General features: G+C 42.2%; 2 protein-coding genes across 2 annotated transcripts in view; both read right to left on the reverse strand.

The window, feature by feature from the left end:
- Window positions 1-6,908, reverse strand: part of LOC134413436 (probable acyl-CoA dehydrogenase 6) — a 61,502-nt gene extending 54,594 nt beyond the window's left edge. Inside the window, exon 1 of the mRNA XM_063147612.1 lies at window positions 6,711-6,908. Within this exon, the coding sequence (XP_063003682.1) occupies window positions 6,711-6,908 (198 nt within the window). The remainder of the gene's footprint in view (window positions 1-6,710) is intronic.
- A 2,467-nt stretch (window positions 6,909-9,375) lies between these two features.
- Window positions 9,376-14,270, reverse strand: LOC134413302 (guanine nucleotide-binding protein G(I)/G(S)/G(O) subunit gamma-11). The gene is made up of 3 exons (XM_063147467.1): window positions 13,891-14,270; window positions 13,640-13,740; window positions 9,376-9,744 (listed from the first exon to the last, which is right to left on the reverse strand). The coding sequence occupies exons 2-3, from the start codon at window positions 13,733-13,735 to the stop codon at window positions 9,619-9,621; spliced, it is 222 nt and encodes a 73-aa protein (XP_063003537.1). The 5' UTR covers window positions 13,736-13,740; window positions 13,891-14,270; the 3' UTR covers window positions 9,376-9,618.
- Between the last annotated feature and the right edge of the window lie 3,896 nt (window positions 14,271-18,166).

The raw sequence follows: 18,166 nt of genomic DNA on the forward strand, positions 1-18,166 counted from the left end.
ACCAGTAGGTGTAGACATGCCCATTTTCTCTCAGCTTAAGCTACCTTACAGGGTTGTTCTGAGGATTAAATGAAGGTGCAGAATAACATCTTAAACTCCTTGGAGGAACAGAGGGATTAAAATCCAATAAATGCAAACCAATTTTAAAAACTCAAGTATGTATTTGTTTTTCCTGAACATTTAAAATGGCTCTTAAGATTGCACAACTGAAATCTATGGTACTGAATGGAAAATAACTGCCATATTGGGAAAGGATCTGTATTTGTGAACTAAATGTTACTGGTTCCCTGTATCATTCTATATGAAACTGCATATATACATGTCTATACAAATAGACGAGAGTTAAACTAGACAAGAGTTACTGAAGGCAAAAGAAATAAAAATAACAACAGCCCAACAACATGGCTGTTGAATCTTCATGCACTGCCATGAATTTGATCTAGACAGTAACTTAGATAACCAGAAAAGCATGCAGACTTCATGCCTGCATGTAAAATAAGAGAGATTCTCCCATATTTTAAAAACAGGTTTGAAATTTCACATTTTCTCTCAAAACCTTATCCTCTGAGATAAGGGCTTTTCTCTGTAATATTATTTACACTAATATTTAAAAGCCGGATGCTTGCTCACTACCAAACAACCCATGGTTAACAAGATGAGATGCCATAGCCACAGCATTGAGCAGGGGGTTGGACTCAATGGCCTTGTAGGCCCCTTCCAACTCTGCTATTCTATGATTCTATACCTAACAAAAAGGCCCTGTCCTGTGTCACAGCCAATTTTCTGCAAAGTATGCACTTGGCTTCTCTCAACACATAACAGCAATTTCTTTAAATAGTAAAATCTCCCATCTGAACCCTTCCCAAAACAAAATTGACATATATACACATATAAATATGATATATATAGAATGGGTGGTTTTCTCTCCTGTACTGCCAGCACCTGTGGGGGAAAGTGTTGCTGCAAGACAAATGTTTCCCATGGAAACTAACATAACTGCTTCAGGATACCTGATTGTATATAGTTAAGGGAGATCAATAATGCACAGAACCCAATCGAAGATGTTTACACACACTTTTAAAACAACACGAATATTTCTTCTGGCATACTTTTGTACACTTTTCTTGACTGGAAATAAGATTTTATATGTCATGGCATATCTTGCCAGTAAAGTTGACTGTTTACCTTGTTCCTTATTTTGTTAATTCCCGAAGGCCCTGCACAAGGAATACTGTAAGCTAGTTCCAAAACCTGCTGTCTTTACCTACTGTGAATGGTATGCTGAGAACTACTCAGCTATTTCAACTTTTCCAACTTGTACAATCATTAAAACCAGTGCAATACGTGATCATTCCTGATGAACTGTTTGCCATTTTTATTCCTCATTCTACCCCAATCCCACTTATAAATCAATGACAGATATGTATTCTCTAACATATTTGCTAGGGATAATGTTCTGAAAAACATTAATTACAACTTTGAAACTGACGAGCTTGCCTAATATTATATTTGCAATTGGCATCTATTCACTATAACTAATGAATTTATGAAATGGCTTAGTAATTTTTTTTGTGGGAAAGTAAAGCACGGGGGTGGGGGAATCCATATCACATCACTGAGTATGATTATTGAAATCAATGACTGGCTGGAATCCCATTGATTTCAATGTGTCCATTCTAAGCAGATTAAGTCTGGCTCTGAACAACTGTTTTTAACCAGATTGGTCTTCTCAAGTTAGTATCCTTTGTCACCCATGCTGTTTAACATATATGTGAAACCATTGTGTGCAGTCATCCAGAATTTTGGAGTGTGTTGTCATCAGTACGGTGATGACACACAGCTCTACTTCTCCTTCTCATCCTTATTAGGTGAGGATGTGGATGTGCTAAACAGGCTCCTGGCTGTGAAAATGGACTGGGCTAATAAAATGAAACTCAATCCAGACAAGACTGAAATGCAGAATGGAGGGTGTTCAACCTGTTCTGGAGGGGGTTGCACTCCCCCTGAAGGAGCAGGTTCATAGCTTGGGGGTTCTCCTAGAACCACCTCTGTAACTTGAGGCATAGGTGGCCTTGTTGACACAGAGTGTCTTCTACCAACTTTGGTTGGTGGCCCAGCTATGCCCCTATCTGGACAGGGATAACCTGGCTTCAGTTGTCTATGCTCTGGTAACCTCCAAGTTAGATTACTGCAATGCACTCTACATGGGGCTGCCTTTGAAGACAGTTCAGAAGCTGCAGCTTGTGCAAAATGCAGCGGACAGATTGATAACAGGAACAAGAAGGTTCAAACATATAAGACTGACTCTGGCCCTCCTGTATTGGTTGCCTGTATGTTTCTGAGCCCAATTCAAGGTGCTGGTTCTAACCTATAAAGCCTTACAGGGCTTGGGACCACAATACCTGACGGAACGCCTCTCATGACATGAACCTACTTGTACACTACACTCAATTTCTAAGATCCTCCTCCGGGTGCCTACTCTGAGGGAAGTTCGGAGGATGGCAACAAGGGAGAGGGCCTTTTCAGTGGTGGCCCCCCAATTATGGAACGATCTTCCCGACAAGGCTCGCATGACACCAACACTGTTATCTTTTCAGCACCAGGTCAAGACTTTTCGCTTCTCCCAGGCATTTAACAGCATATGTTGAGTTTTTAAGTGACCCAGAATGGTTGTTTTAAAGGGATGTTGTATCTAATATGTTTTTATGCTTTTAAATTTTGTATATCGGTTTTTTTTAATGTTCAGTGTTTTTAATCTTTGTAACCACCCAGTGAGCTTTGGCTATGGGGCAGTATATGTAAATAACAACAACAGCAGCAGCAACGAGAGCCAGTGTAGTGGCTAAGGTCTTGGACTAGGAGTCAGGAGATCTGTGTTCTAGTCCCCACTTGGCCATGGAAACCCACTGGGTGACTTTGGGCCAGTCACAAACTCTCAGCCCAACCTACCTCACAGGGTTGTTGTTGTTGTTGTGAGGATAAAATGGAGAGGAGGAGGATTACGTATGCCACCTTGGGTTCATTGGAGGGGAAAAAGGCGGGATATAAATGAAATAAACAAACAAACAACAGCTGTGGCTCTCAAATACAGTAATGCTCCCATCAGGTAGCGTATCTCCCCTTTTCTTCTTTTTGGAGTCTTGGGGATAATTTCATTTAGCAGAGAAGGTACATGGAACTAAAAATACATAGGGACCAATCAAACACAAATAGGAATGTACGGTCTCCCTCATTTTACAAGACAAAGAATGACCGCATGACTGCCTATCATGAGCAGGGAAGATAAAAACAGGACAATTGTGTTGACCATTTTGGTTGTAATGAACTTTCCTTGCCGTTTCTGCTGTCTACAGGAAGGTTTGAAAATACAAGCCAATAAAAGTACTAATCATGGCAAAATAAAGTTTAAAGCGGAAAGGGTTATTTGAAGTTCAGGCATGTGTTCCGTGACCTGTACCATGAAGAGTCTGAGACTGCACAGCAGCCTTTGCCAACCTAGTACCATATGGATGTGTTGGACTACGACTTCCACCATGCCCCAGACAGCAATGATGGGATTGTAGAACTTTTTTTCAGACTAAACATACATATTTTTATTTAGACTGGCTTCTCAGTCCATCTAGCCTGCTTATTTATTTATTTATTTATTTATTACATTTTTATACCACCCAATAGCCGAAGCTCTCTGGGCGGTTCACAAAAACCGGGGCCCAGGGCCAGGAATGGAGTGTCTTGCGGGTCTGGTAGATTGATATCCTCTCCTCTGTCCTCCAACCAACATGCCCCCTTCCCACTCTTCCTTTTGAGATCACTCTTGAAATATCAGAAAGAGGTTCTGCCATGGAGCTTTCCATGACATCTGTAGAAGTGTGGGGAGATCTAGAACAGGCTCGCCTTCTCCACGCTTATATGTCTGTCTCAGCATCCTACGGTGTTCTATGCCAGTGGTCTTCAACGGCTCCAGACACAAGACCCACCTTGGACTCCCAGCCTGCAACATGGAGCCCAGTTTCACAATTTTCTCCATGCCCAACATGGCAGCAACAGCTTTGTTGCGACCCATCTAGACACAAAACCCACTTTTGGGTCACGACCCACCAGTTGAAGACCACTGTTCTAGCCACGCTCTAGGTGTCATAGAATTGCTCTATTATTCTCTGGATAAATTCCTCCAAAAAAGTTGGCCATGCTTTACTTAGGCCACTACCAGATCTATGTACATGCATGCTCACAGGCAGCAGTACTGTATGTGCTACCACAACCTGGTGTTTTTAGGTGTGGTGACCAGAACTGTACACAGTATTCTAAGTGTGGTCGCACGATAGATTTGTATAAAGGCAGTATGATACTGGCAGTTTTATTCTCAATTCCTTTTCTTATAATGCCTAACATGGAGTTTGCCTTCTTTACAGCGGCCGCACACTAGGTTGACATTTTCATCAATCTGTCCTCCACAACCCCAAGATCTTTCTTGTTTGGTCACCACCAGCTCAGATCCCACCAGATTATACTTGAAGTTGGGTTTTTTTGCCCCAATGTGTATCACCTTACACTTGCTTACATTGAACTGCAGCTGCCATTTGGATGTCCACTCTCCCAGCTTGGAGATCCTTTTGGAGCTTTTCACAATTCCTTTTTGTCTTAGCCACCTTAAATAATTTGCTGTCGTCGGCAAACTTGGCCACTTCACTGCTCACTCCTAATTCCAGATCTTTTATGATAAATTGAAAAGGATTGGTCCCAATACCAATCCCTGTGGGACCCCACTATTTACTTCCCTCCATCGGGAGAATTGATCATTTATTCCTACTCTGTTTTCTGTTCTCTAATGAGTTACTGAGACAGGACTTGCCTTTGTTGAAGCTATGCTGATTCTTCTTCAGCAGGACTTGCCCTTCTATATGCTTACTAATTTTGTCTTTAATAATGCTTTCAACCAATTTATCTGGAACAGATGTCAAGCTAACCGGCCTGTAATTTCCCAGATCCCCCAATCTTTTATTTTAAGGGAAGAAATACTGATGCTTAGAAAGCAAGGTCTGTCCCCTTTACCATCCTAAAAATACCGCATAGTACACAGTCAGTCATACAGGAACATGTCATTGAGTTAAATACTATTTTCTAATCTTTTGAAAGGGTTAGAAAAAATTAATAACTGGAGAGGAAAGCTGAATATACTAATTAATACCATTTGATTAAATAATATAATGGTCTTGTAGCTTTTAATGGAACCAGCTTCCAAAGTAATCAGGGTGGTATGGTTTCTCCTTTGAGCAATAATTTGAACATTGTGTTTTTATTTAAATAGTTGCTAATAGCATCTACAACTTCTGCCAGCAGTGGAGCAGCTACTCGCAATGCCTGCACTAGGAACGCACTACGCCAACCTTTCACTTTCAAAATTAATGACACTATTTGCCTCTCTGTCTCGCATTAGCCCTCAGAGTTCTGAACCCTAAGCCAGAGGTAGTCTCAGGGCTGGTGCAAACGCCAGAATTGGGGAAGGGAGAACAGATGGTGTAAATGGGGCAGTCCACATGCCTGGATGAAAGCATCTAAGCAGCAAAATTTGGGTTGGATCAAGGATCTGTCTTCCACAAGAGGGAATATACAGTATTGCAAATACAGTGGGTAGCCTTAAATGTGAGGCTATGTTGAAGCACTAACAGTCTATAGTGTTGTGCAAGTCCTCACCATTTTAAACAGTTTTTTTTCTCCCCAATAGTCTTCTCCTTAATAAGTATTTTTATAAGTCCATTGGCCAGTCACGCAGTTAGTATATTGCCAGTATTGCAATGTCTGTATACAATTCTATAGTACAGCTGCCATTTTTGTTTCTTTCCATTCTTTAGGACTAAAACTCAGGATCACCCAGTGAAATAGAATAGCAGTAGCCTCAGAACAGAGGGAAGTACTTCTTTACAAGAAAACTTAAGCTCATGGAGTGTGGCAGCCCCAAGTGTGTTGACAGCTACTAATTTTGATGGCTTGTTTTGAGGCAAGTTCTATTAACAGTCATGACCCATGACAATTAAATAGAACATTCATGTTCAGCAACAGTACACTCTGAATACCAGTTGCTGGGGCAGGAGAGAGCTATTACCTAGGTGTCATGCGTTTACAATTATGAGAAATAGGAGGAGGCAGGACACGCACACAATCCTATAGGTGCTTCTTCAGAGAGAACTCCCACTGTGTTCAATGGGGGTCGGACTTCCAGATCAATGTGCATATAGACTGCAGTCTTCATGTGCCCAGTAGGGAGGTTATATTCTACAGTAGAGCTGAGTTTACTTACCAAAAAAAAGGGGGGGGGAGGGATTACCAAAGAAAGAGCACTACCGAAGAAAAGAGGGAACACTTAACAGGAAAGGTTTTTACAGGATCAGGGGGTAAGTCAATTGGTATGTGCCACCACCAACATTACGAGCTAATAAGGTCGGAGTCTCAGGAGAAGGCAGCCACGCCTTTGCAGATTGCCGCAGGGTTGGGAGTGGGACGGACCCAGTGGCGGCTGAGATCCGGGAAAAGCCTGTTTTGCTAAGTAGGCGGGCAGGAGCGGACGACTTTAATCCAAGTTCCTTCCAGCTCACCCCCCGCTCCAGCGCGCAATTCACTGCGCAACGGGACACCGGCCAGAAGGTCACACTGCGGGGTCGGGGGTGGAGGAGGGAGGGCGAGAAGGCTGGGTGGCCGATTCCTTCCGGTACCTTTCTCAGAGACGCTCTCAAGGCGAAATGCTCGTGCGTGTATATCAAATGGTTCCTGGTGGGAGAACCGTCGCCAGTGCTGCTCCCGCCACGTGAAGAACCGGCGGAGGCGCCGGCGCCGGCGCCGCGCAAAAGCGACGCTAGCTGCGATTTCGCTCGCTCTTTGCGCCCTAGGAGGGAACAGCAGCGCAGAGCCATGTTTTGGGCCTGTGGATGTGCAGCGCATGCGCAGCCTGTGCAAGGGCTGTTGGAACGAATAGGCTGGCCCTCAACTTACGGACCGCCCCTCTATCTCTGGCTTCAATTGCCCTCCTCGCGTCTATCGGCCTGCCTTTGAAAGCTTTGCAGATGTTGAGGACGGCACTTGAGCAGGGGCTTGTTTGTGTCAACACCAGAAACGAAAGCGATAACGGATCCTTCGGAAGCCTCGGTCTTGGAATTCAGACTAATACTTGCATACATATCTCCCTGCACCTAAACATCTAGTATGTCAGTGCTAAGGGTTTTAACTAGGGCGGCCGAGAAATTTTCCTTGATTAAAGCGTACAAGTTTTTCGCCGTTTTATCTGCCGATCAAATTGGCGTATGCATAAACGCAATTATTTCTGAGGCAATAAGGATGTTTTCTTTGCTTTCAAGTGGTGCACACGTGTCTTAGAAGAGACCTTTCGCCCTGTAGTGAGAAGGGAGAAGCCTGCTTCCAAGATTGTGCTTGCCATTTGCTGTTTTTGTAAACATTTGTATTGACAGGTGTATATTACCCTTTTTAGGTCAGTTACAATACACTGATTGAACATAAGAGCCCTAGTTTTAACTTAGGCACTTTAAGGCTGCCAGCCTTTATACACTTCCCCAGGAATGAATGTTGTTGAGCACAGTAGGACAGTGTTGGTTATTACCTTTAAAGCCCTACATGGCTTGGGTCCAGTTACCTGCAGGATCGCCTCCGCCCCACACACTCAGGTCCTCTGGGAAGAATTTACTTCAGCCAGCCAAAACTAGATTGACAACTGTTACCCAGAGGACCTTTTCTTTTGCTGCTCCGGGACTCTCCCTGCCAGGAGAGATCCACCAACTCAACAGTCTTTCTGAATATAAAAAAGCAATATTTATTTTATTTATTACATTTTTATACCACCCAATAGCCGAAGTTCTCTGGGCGGTTCACAAAAGTTAAAACCATAATAAAACAACCAACATGTTAAAAGCACAATTACAAAATACAATATAAAAAGCACAACCAGGATAAAATCATGCAACAAAATTGATGTAAGATTAAAATACAGAGTTAGAACAGTAAAATTTAAATTTAAGATAAAATTAAGTCTTAAAATACTGAGAGAATAAAAGGCCTTCAGCTGGGGACGAAAGGAATACAGTGTAGGTGCCAGGCGGACCTCTCTGGGGAGCTCATTCCACAACCGGGGTGCCACAGTGGAGAAAGCCCTCCTCCTAGTAGCCACCTGCCTCACTTCCTTTGGCAGCTGAAGCTTCTGGACCGTTTTCAAAGGCAGCCCCACGTATAACGCATTGCAGTAATCCAAACGAGAGGTTATCAGAGCATGGATAACTGTAGCTAGGCTATCTCTGTCCAGATAAGGGCGTAGTTGGTATATCAACCTAAGCTGATAAAAGGTGCTCTTTGCCACTGAATTCACCTGTGCCTCAGGTGACAGTTTTGGATCCAAGAGCACCCCCAAACTACGGACCCGATCCTTTAGGGAGAGTGCAACCCCGTCCAGGACAAGGCAAACATCACCTCGCCGGACAGATGAACCACCCGCTAACAGTACCTCCGTCTTGTCTGGATTGAGTCTCAGTTTGTTAGCTCTCATCCAGTCCATTACCGTGCCCAGGCACTGGTTCAGAACAGCAATAAAGACTGATCTCTTCTGGCAAGCCTACCCAGTTGAATTTTAAGATGTCTGGCTGTTATTTTAACAATGTATTAATTTTATATGTTTTAATCAGTTTTATGTATTTTATAATATTTTTGTATTCTATGTTGTTCCCCGCCTTGATCCAGAGGGAGAGGCGTGTAAGAAATAAATTTATTATTATTATTATTATTTGAATAAACACGTGTAAGACTGCTTCATAAATGAGACTTCTGATAGCCCAAACTGGGCTGTCGAGTCATTAAAAATGACAATACAGTGGTGTTGGATTCAGAGGCTTTCAATACCATTGACCATGGTATCTTCTTTCTAATTTAGATGTTGGAAATGATGTTTTGCACCAAGGAACCTCTTTTAGTGATACTGTCAACCCATTTACTATATTGGCTGCTGGAATGGGCTATTCAGTGTGTATTTGGGGTTAAAATATGGCTTGTTTTTTATTACTTTGTTCAATATATTTATGAATTTTGTATTTTTTTTAACTGACTTGATGTTTAAGTTCTAAATTGAAAGCTTGTTTATAATTTTATTGTGGTGTTTTTATTGTTAGATACTTTTTCAAGTTGTCTTTTAATCCTTTATTTGATACTATTGAATTCTGTATGTTAACGGCTCTGGCTTCCTTTTGGAAGGAAAAGTGGGATATAAATAAATTGTGGTGATGATGAGAAATATAATTCTGCCAAAAAGAAAAACGAAGTCATTCACCATGTATTTTGAATCCAAAATAACAGTGTATTAAGTTATACAAATACATTTTTTTATTATTGTTATTATTCAAAAAAGCAAGCACAGGAAATTAAAAGACTGGGAAACAGCCTCTAGGAATGTATTTAGCAAGAATCTGCCTCAGGGAACAAAATTATAAGCAGAGACATTTCCGTTCTTGTAAAACTTCAGTTTCTCTGTAATTGTCCAGTAAGGAGTCTTGGAACTTAAATCGGGCTAATTATTCTATGATGCCTTTATATTCCAGTTTCAAAATTGCTTAACCCTGTTCTCTTAACTTAAGCAACAACACATCCTCCTTTCTCTTTAAAAGGATTCCTATCTTCCGGAATGCCTTTCACCAAAGGGTCTTCTCCAGATCTTTCTTCAATGTAATTTTTAATTTCTTCTGAACATTTAGAAACCTTAAGAGAAAGAAAAAGGAAAAAAAGTTTACACACATAGAGGGTAGCATTGGGAAAAGAAAGTGGAATTTCAGAGATAAATAGATTTATCTAATTTTGCTGTACATATTGCGTTGGATCCAGATTTATGCTGAATCAACTGCTCTGACAAACATGGACTTCCCTGCCCCCTCCTTCCCATGGCAGCCCCACCCCCTGAAAATGCTACACAGAGAGTCAGGAGATCTTGCTGAATAAGACGATCTATGATAGAGGGACCTTCATGAGCAGTAAACACCTGAAGCAAAAAATACACTATCTATTGATACATGTCTTGATAGATAGCAAGTGCTGCCTCCCAAAGTAGTTTGCTTATGAGAACACACATTGTGTATTAGGAATGTCTGGATGGTGCCCATTTTGCTTTTTCCTTCCCTAGTCATCAACCATTTTATTACTTCCACGCTACTTGTACTTAAGCAATAAAAAGTCCCAAATTTAGCCCTCCGGTTGCATACCCCACAATTAGCCTGTTCACGCTTCTCCCTTTTCCTCGTAATTACAGTTTTCATTTTAGTTCCAGCTGTGTCATCAGTTCTGCAGCTGATGTGAATAGCCATTCCCTAGTGTCAGAAATTCCCAAATTGTGGTTCTGGGGGTGGGGGAGGCAGACAGAAACAGTCCACGCATTTTGGTGCCTGAGGCAGAAATTCCAGATAGTCCAGCATTCCTCTCAAGGTTGTAAGAATATAACAATAAATGAAATCAATGATCCATAAAACTTGCTTGGGGGTTCTGCTGATTTGAGTTTAAGTATAAAGCCTTTTCAACTCCCTCTGAAAATCAGATTGACATCCTGTGGGTTCCCCCTAGATGGCCAGGTAGCCACAGTTGCCAGGACATCCTTTTCCAACATAGGCTGGTTCACAAGCTCAGCATTTTCCTGGAGTAAGTAGATTGGTTAAAGACATCCATTGGTTTATAATAGCCAGATTGGACTACTATAGCACACTTGGTAGTGGGCCAGGGATGGAATTCTCTTGAAGAATACTCAGGAACTTCAGCTAGTTGAAAATGCAGCTGCCAGTTAAATGCATTAACCGGAGTTCAATAAATAGAGCACAGAACTCCAATCTTGTTCCAATTTAATGGCTACCCATTTATTTATTTATAGTATTGTTATCTCATCCTTCAGCCAAAAAGGCTCCCAGGACAGGGGGCTGTCTTCATGGCACCAAACCCCACAGTATTGTTGGTACAGGATGGCGGCAAATAATTTGGAAAAGATGAAGGAAAGCAACACAGGCTTTCCGGCGGCCATTAGGTTCAACGGCCCACCTCTGCCTGGGTGGACAGCAACCAATCAGGGGTCACCATCTGCCTGGCCACGCCTCCACTGCGACTCCAGAGTGAAGCTAGACGGTGGATATATCGTATTCACCTCATGCTAGAGAAAAAAGTTGGGGTAAGTCCTCAAATTTTTTCCTCCACAGCTTCGCTAGAAAGCCCTGGGGTGGATGCACAGCAGCTGCTGCATTGTATAATCGATGCAGCACAACTGCATTCCCACCCCAGAGTTTTCCATTCATTTAAACAGCCCCAGCTTACAAAGATAAGAACTAAGACAGCACCTGCCCAGAGACTTAAAGTCTAAAAGGCATGACACAAAAGGAAAGGGGATTGGGAGGGAGGAGGAAAAATGGAAATTCAGGCACTAGATTCTCAGCTAAAAAGTTCAACAGGTCATAGAATTGCATCTAAAGTGCTGATTATTAAAGCACTAAATGATCTGGGCCCAGGATGTCTTAAAGACTGACTCTTCCCCTATGTACCTATTCACACACTCAGTTGTCCCCCATTGTCTGAGGTACAGCAGATGTGAACATTTGGGTTGTTGCACCATGTCTATGGGATATCTTCTTGGCAAGGATCAACCTGACTGTCAATACCCACCTTTGGGTGACCCTTCAGGAAAGATGCTGGCCAAATGATTTTCTTGCTGCTGAATGTTGCTGTTCGGGCTTTTATACTGCAACTTGATTATTTTTCCTATAATATCTGTGTTATGATAAACTGTGTTGGATCCAGACAGCCATATTTAGAGTAGACCCATTGAAATCAATGTGGCATAAGTTAATCATGACTAACTTAAAGGACCCATTGATTTCAATCATTTGACTCTTAAGTGTGACTTAGCCTGGATCCAATAATACACTTTTTTATATGTTGTTGTTATTATTCACTTTATGGGTCTTTCGCATAGAAAGGCAAGGTAAACATGAGATGCTATTATTAATGGTAATAACCACACGTATGCTGCTGCCTGAACTTGGATGCCTCAACCTGACTAAGGGCAGGCCAAGCTGGAATTGGGTAGTGTTTGGCTGCATTAGCATCAGCATACAGCCATTAGACATGAATAGGGAAAGGAGTCATCTGGATTAATTGATAAGGTCAACAGAGGAGGAGAGGACTAAGGGAAGTTGGAGTTGAGAGACTGGACCTCACATGATCCCTAAAGCAAAATGGCTGAGGACTCCTCTCTCCTACAGGATGTCATTTACTCATCTTTCCCTACTTTGTTAATAAACCTTTGTACTAACTGCAAACTCTGATTGCTGATCAATACGTAGCCAGAACGAAGCCATCTACACACAGCAGGGAGATGTTAGCAGGCTTCGTTTGCAGAAGTACCACAAACACACACACAAACCTTTAGGGAGAAAATCTAAAACCATTGGAAAGGAGAGAGAGCACAATGAGGACTGAGCATGTTCAGTAGGCATGGAATGCTGACTAACTGTTGGGAGGGAGAAAAGAAATGGAATATGGGAGGGGGAAATGGAATAGAGTATCCTGGAAGAGAGTACAGCCGGAATCCTGAAGAAGAGCACATTTTGTTGCAGGTCCCACTTGTTATTAAGGCAATGACAACATAGTTATTAAGTGATTATAATGATCAGAAAGGTATCAAATGAAAATTTTATTTATTTATTTATTTATTACATTTCTATACCGCCCAATAGCCGGAGCTCTCTGGGCAGTTCACAAAAATTAAAAACATTCAAAGTATAAAACAACAGTATAAAAACATAATATAAAGTACAATATAAAAGCTCAACCAGATAAAAACAGCAGCAATGCAAAATTACAAATTTTGTAAAAAAAATCAGCAGAAAACCAACCCAAAAAAGGGATAAAGTAGTCCAGGCTTGCAAAAATAAGGGATGTGCAACCTTCCAGATGTAGTTGGACTGCAAACCCTATCCTCCCAACATATTGGCTATACTAGCTGAAGCTGATGGGAATCGCAGTCCAACAATACCTAGAGGGCCATATGTTCCCCACCCCTGTTCTAATGCTAGCCAAGGGAATCCTGTGTCGGAGTACATCACACCCCTACAGATTTCACAGCTTTGGAGAGGGATCAGGCTGGTAGAATCCTGTTCATGTTTAGACTACAACTCCCAGCATTTCCCAGCCAGCAACATAGGTTGGGAAGTGCTGAAAGTTGTAGGACTTTTTTTCTGTCTAAACACGCACAGGATTGCACCCTCAGCCTTTTATGTCTACTGGCTCTGCTTATGTCTCTAAAGAGCTCAAAGGTGGGCTTAGTTGTTGCTGTTTTTGTTTTTTCTGCCTCTCTAGAAAAGCTTCCCCTTTCTGCAATTTTCCCAAGAGCACTGCTGGCGATCGAACTTTTTAAATAGTAAAAATTAACCTGGGCCTCCTTTAATGATGCCAATCAGTTTCTTTGCCAAATTGCATCCCCAACGTGTTGCCAACATGCCTCTTCCAAAAACAGCAACCCAACAGCAGGCCATCAAAAATAGAAGTTGATCCAAAAGTTTTGCTTTCCAGATCTAGGGAGGGAGAGAGGGAGGGAGACAAACCCCACAAAGGCGCAAGTACTCACAGGTTGCCTTTCCAACTTGACTTCTTTCCGGAGCTGTTCCACTTCCATTTTCAGTTTATCCTTTTCACTCAGATCCTCTATATTGATTGCTGGCATCACTGCTTTATAGCACACAGAGAGAGAGAGACAGAAAGAAAGAGAGCGAGTGAGAGAAAGTAAGTAAGAGTGATAGTGCTAAATTAGATTGCGGGCAGGGGGGTTTGCAGGTGAGTATATAAGAAGCCTCCCCTTCCAACCCAGAAAATCCTTACTTCTTTTTATGTGCGTTTATCCCGATTTCCCTGTAGTAGCAACTTTCTTTCCAGCCAACTCCCTTGCTGGGCTCTTCGAACTACTTGCAGGATTTTTTTAATTCATCAGCAGAATCTGTCCTAATCCGATTAAACTGCACGGTTTGATCCCCCTCCTCCTCTTCCCCTCTGCAGTTTTCACCGCTTCCAAAAACCAAAAGGAGGCATTACCCACACTTCCTTCTCTGCCTTTATGCCATGCACAAACTTCCCAGTCCTCCCGAACATAACACGTACACACACTCAGAGAGAGAGAGAGAGAGCTTACTGCCACTACACAGAATCTTGGATTGCTCAGAGGCAAGAATTTTGGAATCACTGAGACATTCCCTTGGAATAATGAATGGGGATTCTCTCTCTCTCTCTCTCTCTCTCTCTCTCTCTCTCTCTCTCTCTCTCTCTCTCACACACACACACACACACCCTCCCTCCCTGTACCGTGAGCAAAGGCACTGGAGGATATAGGACCTCTCTCTATTGCATGAACAGACGATAGAGTGGGTTGTGGGGGAGATGGGAGTGGAGAAACCATTAGAGACAGGATGTGTGTGCTTCGACTTTCTCTACAATGGAAACGCTGGCCCAGCGGAGAGTTCCACAGGAAACAGGTTTGCAAAGGAAACGTCTGGCCCTTTCTGCCTGCCAGGCCGGAGAGGCTGAACAATAAGGGGGCCTGGGAAATGACCTGGGGAAATGGTGGGTGGAGGGGGGGTGAGATGAGCATATAGAAAATAAACATATCAGGGTTGCCTCTTTCCTCCCCCCACAAGGAGGCAGGGAACACCCTAACAGTTGCTTATTTACGTATTTTAGTCTGCTGCAATCCCATACAACATTTTTCCATAACCTGATGCCCCCTCTGGCTGGGTTGGATTGCAGTTGCCATCATCCCCAATAATTATGGGAACTGACGTCCGGCATATCTGGAGGGCACCGGGTTAGGTAGGGCTGCTATGTACACACTCATTTGCGAATGAGCTCTACTGGATAGGACACACTTCTGAGTGAGCCTGCATAGAATTGCTCTGCAGAGCCTTTTCATGTCTGTACTTCTTAAATTAGACTAGACTTTTGCTGTAGGGTGCAATCCTATGCATGCTTAGACAGAAACAAGCCTCACATTTCCCAGCAATTGTAGGACTTTATTTTATTTTTGATCTTAACATCAACAAGATTTGCCCTTAAGGTATTTTTAATGGCTGCTTCTGTACTTTTAAAATCTCCACACTGGCAATCACTACATTTGTGTAATACAATGGACCCGTTCAGAAGACACCTTAAACCATATCTTAAAGCACAGTGGTTAAGCCAGAAAGCCGGGCTGTGTTCAGAAGACACCTTAAACCACGGCTTTAACTATGATGAACAAGGCCTTTTGTTTTATTCACCATGGTTAAATCCATGGTTTAAGGTGTCTTCTGAACACACCCCAGTTTTCTGGCTTAACCACCATGGTTAAAGTCGTAATTTAAGGTGTCCTCTGAACAGGGCCTTTGTTTAAACCATTTGCAAACTCCTTTGTTTCTTTCTCTGAAAAATATTCCCAATGTGGTATCATTCACAGGATTCCCCCCAAAAGTCCTGTTTGATATGATATGAACAGATGAAGCAGCCTTACACTGAATAAGGCTCCTGTCCATCTAGAGCAGTGGTTCTCAACCTGTGGGTCGCGACCCCTTTGGGGTTCGAACAACCCTTTCACAGGGATCGCCTAAGACCATCGGAAAACACATATTTCAATTTGTAACAATGAAATACATCCTGCATATCAGATATTTACATTATGATTCATAACAGTAGCAAAATTAGTTATGAAGTAGCAATGAAAATAATTTTATGGTTGGGGGTCACCACAACATGAGGAACTGTATTAAAGGTTCACGGCATTAGGAAGGTTGAGAACCACTGATCTAGAGGTATGTAGGCACTTCCAACTGGGAGTGGCTCTCCCAACATCCTAGCTCATCCTAACCTCAGATGAGAGCTTCAGCTTTCAGGGGATTCATAAATGGAGTGAATACGTAAAACCAAATGCTGGGGATTAAGCAAGCTTCTTCTGCATGCAAAGCCGTTCCTCATTTACTGAGCTATGGCTCCACTCAGCTCGGCATTGTGAGAAGTGACAGTATTTCCATGTGTGCTTTACTCTACCACCCAACATAATTTTGCAGTGTAGTTGTCTCACATACCAATTCCCATGCACATTAGCTGCAATGGACTACGGATCCAGTAGGTCAGCTATACATTGCAAATGTCTCAAATATGTACTGATCTTCCGTAAACAAGTGGTACAGAAGAATCTTTAAGAGAACACTGGAGTTTTGTTTTTATTTGCGATCCTTAAATTTCTATTTGATTTCCAACTGAGTTTACTCAGTGTTATTTTTACTCATTGTGACAGCCATGCCAAGCTCTACTGATTTCCTCATTCTGTTCCATCTCCCTGACCCATCACACATCATTCCAGAAGTCCCTTGACCCTCATGAACACCAGGAGAGGAGGAGCACACGAGACTGGAATGGGACAGAAGCAAAATAAAAGCCAAATTGTGTAAGCCGAGTTCTGCTCAACTGTCTCTGGATCCAATCCACTGTAATGTTTGTGAGGTATATAATCTCTTTTCCATATATATATATCTATATATTCTTAGGAGTTTTCATCCTGATTAGGTGTCTTTTGATTGTTTGTGTAGTGGTATATAACAAATCATAACAGAATATTCTGCAGTCATAATACTTTCTGCTCAATGGTACTGCTCTGAAGTGTACACAAGAAATAACTAAGAGGATGTGAACTTCAAGAGATTATTGGGAGCCCCACAAATTGCTCAGAGTTTTCAAAGGTAGAGTGGGATATGTATCACACTAACAGCAAACCCAGATGGTGAGTCCCAATAGAAATGGAGTCAAGAAGCGTCCTCTGAGAAACAAGGTGGTGGTGTCAGCATGCTTGGGAAGGTTTGCAGATGTACAGAAAATCTAAAAACAAAACAAAAAAAGCAAGGGGACAACTCCTCCCTACTCCCAATTCACACAAACCAAACCAATGATGGTTAGCCATGCCCAGTAGCCATAGAATGTTGAGCATCAATTGGAGAGGGGGACAGATGAAAATTGGGTGGAGGGGAGGATGGAATGCCCTGATGGGGCTTGCAGCTTACACTACCCTGGAGGGGAGGACATGGCTGGTAGGAAATCCTAAACAAGAGGACTGCTGCGTGCGGATAGTAGCTTCATCCCACGTACCTGTTTCCCTCGAATTATCCCCTACAGTGTTTAGCTGTCATTGTTGTTGCTAGCTATATCACACCCCAGGCAGCAGCGCTCCTAAGATCCTTTGCATACCAGGAAATGGGTTTAAGGGGGGAAATGTAAAAAATCATAAAAATCAACGGACGACCCAATCCGATTCAAATTTGGTATGCTTAAAGTTCTCCTTAATATCTATTACTGTCCCAATTTTGATGTCTTTATCTTTAAAACTTACACAGACGTAAGCATTTGTTTAATTTTTCTTTAAACATATCAAATCCTGCTCCTGCGCCCCCAGTGGCCGCTTGGAAAACAACAAATGATTCGCTCCAAAAGTAGTATCAAAATAGGTCAGGTCTTTTGCCTTTGAAGCACAATTAAAGCAGGATACATGGGAGTACTTCACAGTCAAAGTAGATTATAAACTGGAAAACTTCAGAGTACTTCACAATAAAAGTAGATTATAAGATGGAAAACTTCAGAGTCTTTTGCACGCAATTCGCAGTGATTGCACAGTATAACCCTGGTGCGATAAAGCTCTAGATTGCAACACATTGTTGCCCGTATGTTTTATATTCACCTAAATAAAAGCATCAGATCTATGCTTAATGAAATTAAAGTTCCAGCTAGTTCAGCGTCTTGCCCTCCAAAATGACCAAGCAGATTTAAAAGCCCCTTTTAAAAACTGCTGTTTCTTCATGGTGTTTTCATTTGTTTTAACATAATCTTTCTCTTCAGATTTTGTTTTAAATCTGTATGTTATTATTTTTAGCGCCATTTCTGGCAGAAAGGTGGAATATAAATTAAAGAAATAAATCACTTATGACTGCAGCTTGTAGATAGCTCATTGCACTGTTCTCCATATTTCTCACTCTTTATGCCTGGCATATTAAACCAGCTGAAATTGGGAAAATGGAGTTGGGGGGTCATTATTGTTCCTATTTATCCAAATCTACGGCAATGCCTGATTTATACTTTTTCCTGG

This window comes from Elgaria multicarinata, chromosome 1 (assembly GCF_023053635.1).
Source record: "Elgaria multicarinata webbii isolate HBS135686 ecotype San Diego chromosome 1, rElgMul1.1.pri, whole genome shotgun sequence".
Lineage (NCBI taxonomy): Eukaryota > Metazoa > Chordata > Lepidosauria > Squamata > Anguidae > Elgaria > Elgaria multicarinata.

Bases quoted from the DNA above. Each gene is read 5' to 3' on its own strand.
- LOC134413302 (XM_063147467.1), bottom strand. From the start codon at position 13,735: ATGCCAGCAATCAATATAGAGGATCTGAGTGAAAAGGATAAACTGAAA. The intron at 9,745-13,639 runs GTGAGTACTTGC...CTTTCTCTTAAG, and splicing joins TCAAGTTGGAAAGGCAACCT to GTTTCTAAATGTTCAGAAGA.